At 33.8% G+C, this 7,353-nt stretch overlaps 1 protein-coding gene across 1 annotated transcript; it reads left to right on the top strand.

The window, feature by feature from the left end:
- The first annotated feature begins 2,467 nt into the window (after positions 1–2,467).
- PIP1-2 (aquaporin PIP1-2) lies at positions 2,468–5,150 on the top strand. The gene is made up of 4 exons (XM_003552183.5): positions 2,468–2,915; positions 3,692–3,987; positions 4,299–4,439; positions 4,606–5,150. Exons 1-4 carry the CDS (start codon positions 2,582–2,584, stop codon positions 4,696–4,698), a joined length of 864 nt encoding a protein of 287 aa, XP_003552231.1. The 5' UTR covers positions 2,468–2,581; the 3' UTR covers positions 4,699–5,150.
- The last annotated feature ends 2,203 nt before the right edge of the window (positions 5,151–7,353 follow it).

The following is a 7,353-nucleotide window of genomic DNA, read 5'->3' as shown; positions in this document are numbered from 1 at the left end:
ATATTTAAAGGACCAAATAACATTTCTTATCAAATTAATTTGTGCAAGACACCGAATATTTTTATTAACTCAATATATTCAATGTCCTTTAACACTACAATTTTACAATGTAGACTAAGTATATCCCCAAGTTTTCCAAAGGATTGGCCTAATGAAAGTGTGCTAGGTTCACAAGATTTAAGAGTGTGTAAAAAAAAAAAACATCACGTTAAATTTGGAAAGTATTCAACAGTAAAAAAAGTGGTTAAATTATTAATGATAAGTCTATTGATTTTGCAATAGCTACCTTAACAATCATATCAATTATAGTTTTTTATGATTGTGCAAATTATTTTACATTAACTTACATTATTAGCATTATTAACGTATGACCATTAGACTTTAATATAAACTTCCAAAAGTGGTTAGACCCCAATAAAAGGTTTATATATGTCAAGTAAATAACCTAAAAAAATAACTTAAGTCTTAAATTTGGAAATAAATTAAGCTTGTTCGAGGAAAAATATAGCCTCATTTGACTCATTTACACTCCTGTGCGCGCTAATTATTCATCTGCACTCCCTCTGTTTCAAATACTTGTGGTTTTCTTTTTGCTTGTTTTTTCTCGTTGCGCCATTTTGTTCCTTCAAAATGATCATGTTCCTTAAAGTGAAGTTGTGTATGGTTGCTCATTTTTCCTATTTCTTCTGGCGCGCCAATCCTAACCCTTAAGTTTTGTTCAATGGTTACTTGTAATTATCTTTTTAAGCTCTCAAACTCAACTTCTATAAGTTATTTCATAAGTATTCCCTATGCTACAAATTTAGACCAATGTTGTGCCAGCGCACTCGTATCTCGTTGAACTATTAGAAATTTACAACGCCAATATGGTCTTGACTTTTGTTGAGAATAGTCCCACATCGGATGTTTAGCAAACTTGATAAGTGCTTATATAACGGGATAAACCACCCCTTATAAACTGGTTTTTAAAGGGACCTTTTGGATGTCTTTGCTGCACTATAAAATTTAATAACTTTCACTATAGAATTAAATATTGGTGCATGTTATCATTTGTACTTAGCGATCAATAATTAGTTCTTGCACATGTTCCATGAACTTAATAGCATTGAAAGTGAAAATCATGATATAATGGTATAGATGTTCCGGACTGGTTCGTAACAAAAGCCCAAAAAGCGTAGTGGGCAAAACTGGCCAGTATCTGTGGTCCACTTATTATGAGGCATTATATGGAGTTCAGTTCACTTACTGTCAAGTAATTATATTTTTTATTAACAAATATTAATTTATTATTTTTTGCTAGAAATGTTTGTTAGAAGGATTCAAATCAATAATTTTTTCCCCTGGTTCATCCTTAAGCTTCCTTTCCAACCACCAGACTAACCTTATATTATCAGGTAACTATGATTTACCCTCACTTCAATCTAAGTAAGGTGCTGCAGTGTGGGCCCGACACAGACACTATACGATTTTACTAAAACAGAATGAACTCTGGTTATACATTCAAGGTTTAAATGTGTTTTTGGATGTTGAAATTATCTGAAGCATGTTTTTAGTATTTGATATGAGACTAAATCTACATTTTTTTTTATAAATATATAATGTGTTTGGATCTCAGTTTAGGATCAACGTTTTCTAACAAATCCACCCCCAAAAATCTAAAATGACGCAGAAGTATACTTTAAGTTGATCCACGTCCAGCACGTAAAACAAGCAACCTGGCTGGATTATATGAGTGGTAGGTTATGGTGGATCGGGCCAAAAAATTTGAATCACACCATGATTGGATCGAACTAAAAAACATTACATTTAATTTGGGTTGAAAATTTAAAACTCATCTTGTTGCTTTTGAGATGAAAGAACTACAAATCTATTTCTTAGATTCTTAAGTTGAGTTTAGACTTAATTCAACCTCAAAAGTTAACACATCTATTTTGATTTTATTTCTAATAGATGTGTGAGACTTGGTTTTTCCCAATAATATTAAATTTTTGGAGAACTAATTTCTTAAGAGAAAAGAAAACAGACGACTAAATCTGTTCTCTAATAATGCTTAATTTAACTAATTCTACTCTTCCCTCTGATGCATATTTCTTAAACCAAGCCTATATAACAGCAACGCGTGGAGGAACTATTATGGTGCCACAGACTTTTATTGACAGACACATCTCAATGTGCAAGTGGTTCTCTTTATCATTTACCTTGCTATAATAATTTCTTGAGCAAGTTTTGAGAACTTGCTTTGAAAGTGAAGAGTAAAAGGAATGGCAAAGAAGCAAAGTGATGCTCTCAAGAAAAGAAACAAACAAGACAAGTGAACTTTCAATATCACTATAATTAGACAAGGTGTCACCACAATTAACAATTTCGCATCCTTTCAATTTACTCACAAGTGACCAAACTAGAAAGCTCCCCAAAGGCTCACTTCACAAACACCCTCCCTATAGCTTCATATATAAATATAATCCCTCATGACCATAATACCATATATTATGCATTCACTTGTTACTTACCAAAACCACTTCCAAAAAGCCTAAGATTACCACATAGTCACATTCACATTGAAGTTAAACTTGCATTGAAAATGGAGGGAAGAGATGAGGATGTAAGAGTAGGAGCCAATAGGTATGGAGAGAGGCAACCAATAGGAACAGCTGCACAGACACAAGATGCCAAAGACTACAGAGAGGCACCACCAGCTCCATTGTTTGAGCCTAGAGAGTTAACATCATGGTCTTTCTACAGAGCAGGCATAGCAGAATTTGTGGCCACTTTCTTGTTTCTTTATGTCACTGTTTTGACTGTGATGGGTGTTGCAAAATCTCCCAGCAAGTGCTCCACTGTTGGTGTCCAAGGCATTGCTTGGTCATTTGGTGGAATGATCTTTGCCCTTGTCTATTGTACTGCTGGTATCTCAGGTTAGGCAAATGCAACATAGCCAGATTTTTTAATTTTGACAGAACTAGTCTTCACAATAAACAAAAAAAAAGAAAAGAATGTCATACATTAATAAAAAAAAAGATGTTCCATTTGCCTTTGTTAATATAGTTTTTACTTAAAAATTAAACTGTCAATATAAAGATTGCAAATTTTTTGATACATCCTAATCTTAGAGCATCAAAATCACCTGTATCTTAAATGCGTTCCTTTTCCACCAATAAAAAAGTTACATTTCATTTAGAATATTAATCTGTGTGGAACAGAAATGGGAAACACAATTCAGGGAGCGGTGATTTGAGTCCAATGTTAGTGTGACAAACTAATGGTGTATATTCAACAATTTTGTTTTATCAACAAAATTTTATGTTAATAAGATGCATCATGCAAAGTAGATAGACTTAGAATGTCTGCATTAATAGTTAAAATATTTATGAAATAAAAAATATAGAAATGGAAGCCAGCTTAGCACTTAATACTTCTTTGAGTATATGGCCTTGTTTTTAGTAAATTATTATGGACAAATAGTTTGAAGAGGGCGAGCCCTGGTGCAGCGGTAAAGTTGTGCCTTGGTGACTTGTTGGTCATGGGTTCGAATCCGGAAACAGCCTCTTTGCATATGCAAGGGTAAGGCTGCGTACAACATCCCTCCCCCATACTTTCGCATAGCGAAGAGCCTCTGGGCAATGGGGTACGAAGTTTTTATTATGGACAAATAGTTTCTGTCTAATTGTTTGAGTGGGTTTTGTGAATGCAGGGGGTCACATTAACCCAGCTGTGACATTTGGGCTGTTTTTGGCACGCAAGTTATCTCTCACTAGGACAGTGTTCTACATGATCATGCAGTGCTTGGGAGCTATATGTGGTGCTGCTGTGGTCAAGGGATTCCAATCAAACCAATATGAGAGGCTTGGTGGTGGTGCCAACACTCTCAGTAAAGGATACTCCAAAGGTGATGGCCTTGGAGCAGAGATTGTTGGCACATTTATTCTTGTTTACACTGTTTTCTCTGCCACAGATGCCAAACGAAATGCTAGAGACTCGCATGTTCCTGTGAGCAAACACTTTCTTGATATGCATTTTTCTATTCAATTATATCAATTATATCTTTAAGCTAAAAACAGTGTGTCTGACACACTTCTTTTTATACATTTCTACTATCTGTTGGAGGAAATTTATTGGAAAATACAAAATTATGAGTAGAGAGTATTATTAAATAGGAAGCGTGACCTACAAAGTTTTGTGATTTTCAATAAATTTAATCAATGATAAAAGTGTTCAAAAGATTATATTAGAAAGTGTGTTATTAACATTTTTTACTGTATCAATATGATAATCTAATCATACATAAATGAATATGTTAGATTTTGGCACCATTGCCTATCGGTTTTGCGGTCTTTCTGGTGCATTTAGCTACAATTCCTATCACTGGGACTGGCATCAACCCTGCTAGAAGTTTAGGTGCAGCCCTTGTATACAACAAGGACCAAGCTTGGGATAACCATGTGAGAAAGAATTCTTCCTTAAATTTGTGTAGACTTTTTTTTATTTCTATTTATTTACTGTTTCTTAATTTCATTAAATGTCCAAGTTAAATTTATCAATTGTACAACTAGAAAATAAGTTAAACCATTCTAGTGAACTTATGCAACTGATTTTATTTTGGTGCAGTGGATCTTCTGGGTAGGGCCTTTTATTGGGGCAGCACTTGCAGCTTTATACCATCAGATAGTGCTCAGGGCCATTCCTTTCAAGTCAAAATAATGAAAAATTGAAGCAAAGGCTGAAAACTAGTGCCCAGTTTAGCCTAAAACTGGGTACTCACAACAAAGATGCTCCTATTTCTGCTGCCACTACAAAATTTATACCTATCTTATTAATTTATATAATTTATCAGTTCAAAACTTATGTTCTTGGACATGCAATTGAACTTATGGAAAATGTGGCTGGTGTGATTTATTTCGTTTCTACTTATAATATCTTCCATGCACATATCAAAGACTCTTGGTTTAGATTTGCTGGAGTGTAAGTACACTGTAAAATATGTTTGTGTACAAGTTTATGGTATTAAATATGATGCCTATTTACACAGTTCATTAGTCCCCAATCATCAAGATGTATGTGAGGTTGAAGGAGAAAAAAAACCAGAAAAGCATTAAGATGTATCCATTCAGGACCATTTATTTAGATATAATTAATACATCATGTTTTGGGAACATCTTTTTTTAAACAAAAACTTGACAGATTAAGTTGAAAATAGTTAATCAATTTATAGTTGGAACAAAGATAATAAACACGAAGTATCTTCAAAAAGAAAATCATGAACATGAGTAAGCGCACATTTTTAAGGAAGTAGAAATGCAGGGGAGTACTCAAACTTAGTCACTTCAATGGGATTAAAAATTGGAGTGCAACACTTCCTTAAAAGTATAGTTTGTGTTAGTCATAGGTTATTGGAGATTCTTTACTTAAGGCATCCCTAGATATCCCAATTATATGCGACTGGCTTACTGTAGTGTTGAGGCCTTGAAGGAGTGAAGCTTCTACTCTAGAAAAGCTGCTATAGAATAGAAGGCAGTTCTGTAACTTTGAGTTCTACTTGTAGTTTTTCTACTCATACGAATGATTCAAGGCATAATACTTTGAAGTAGGTTGTAAATTATCTAGAATTTAGCTTATCTGATTTAGGAATAGTATGTATGTCACTGTAAAACTCAATTCATCTTGACCCAAAAAAATTAAATGGTCACTGTCATTTAAATGATAACTAATTGATGTGTAAGCATATAATATGGTATGAATCCGAAGTTAAAACACAACAAAATTAAATGGCATGCAATATAAAACAGGTAAAAAAATTACAATGCAAATTTGGGGAAAAAAAGTAGAACTCAAGCATATTTGATAAATTCAATCTTTCAACTATATATACTTGAACATGTGGATATAATGCAATGAAGATGACTTCGACATTGCAAGCTCCTTTATCATGTATTAAATAACATTCCTAAAATGAACATGAAATGTTGATATTTGATAACAATATTACGTAATTTTTTGGTAGAAAACTATATAGTTTTCTTTGATATATCAAAGAAAACCTACAAAATCTTTATATCCTCGAAGCTCCGTATAAAAGAGAAAAGGAATTAACCTGGAGCAGCATATCCAAAAGTGCCAACAAATGAGGTCGAATTGGTTGAATTAGGACTAACAAGCTTGGCTGTTCCAAAATCTGAAGCATGAAACACATACTCCAAATCCAAAAAGAACATTCTTGCTTGATATATCTTGATGAACAATTGGAGGTGAACAGTCATGATGCATATAGCATAACGCACTTGTTACACCTTTATTGGCATTGATCCTCCAATTCCAATCGAATGCAATTGCTTGTTCATTATCTTTTAAAATCTTATTCATGCTTCCCTTTTCCAATAACTCATACACCAAAAATAAGAATTGTGAATGAGAACAAAACCCATATAACTTCACAATGTTATGATGTCGAATTTCTACCAAAGCTTGAATTTCACTTGTGAAAGCTTTAATATAGGACATTTCTCCATTTTGGACAAATGGAGTTTCTTGATAGGAACAATTTGACCTATGTGCAATTCTTCTTTGTAAACACTTCCTTGTCCTCCAACTCCAATGAGATGTTTATTGTCAAACTCTTATGTGGCTTCAACTATGTTCTCATACACCATTTTTCCATCAAAACTTCATATCACAAATAGATTTTGGCCCGGTGGTTTTGCATCCTGGTGTTCTTTTGTCTTTGAGCTTCGACAAAGACGATATGAGACTCCAAAGGCAAATAATGCCAGTATTAAAGTACCCAAACCAATGGGTAACAATACCAATATGACTTTGTTAGTCTTATGATTTTGAGATTTTTTACTTGCTTTTGGGCATGGTTCCAAGCCAGAGACATTTCCACACAAGTCTTGATTATTTCTCAATGTTTCAATTGTACCAATACGGAAGACTGGGATGTTTGGAAGTGAACCCTTTAATTGGTTGTATGATACATCAACAAATATCAAGCTTAACATATCACCAAAGCTAGATAAATCGTCTGAAAGATTATTGTGTGAGGAATTCAATCTTTCTAAGCGTTTCAACCCTCCAAGCATTGATGGTATTGTTCCACCCAAAAAGTTTTTGCTACGATCAAGACTCTGAAGATGTTCTAATTTACCAAACTCAGGTGGAATACTATCCCTGAAATTATTTTGGCTCAAATTCAAATATAATAACTTGACCAAATTGCCAAGTTGATTTAGAATTGTGGAGCATTAGTTAGGAATTATGGAGCATGAAGTTAGGGTTTTGTGTGGCGGGTTATGAGTTCCGAAACATGTTATCCATCAAATGTGATTTATGAGTTGTTGTTGGTAGCTTGATCTTTGCATA

The sequence above is a fragment of the Glycine max genome, chromosome 18, assembly GCF_000004515.6.
Source record: "Glycine max cultivar Williams 82 chromosome 18, Glycine_max_v4.0, whole genome shotgun sequence".
Taxonomy (NCBI): Eukaryota; Viridiplantae; Streptophyta; class Magnoliopsida; order Fabales; family Fabaceae; genus Glycine; species Glycine max.
This window is presented reverse-complemented; position numbering and strand designations above follow the sequence as displayed.

Coding starts and splice junctions, on each gene's coding strand:
- PIP1-2 (XM_003552183.5), top strand. CDS start 2,582: ATGGAGGGAAGAGATGAGGATGTAAGAGTAGGAGCCAATAGGTATGGA. Junction 2,916..3,691: donor TTGTACTGCTGGTATCTCAG/GTTAGGCAAATG, acceptor TTGTGAATGCAG/GGGGTCACATTAACCCAGCT. Junction 3,988..4,298: donor CTAGAGACTCGCATGTTCCT/GTGAGCAAACAC, acceptor TGAATATGTTAG/ATTTTGGCACCATTGCCTAT.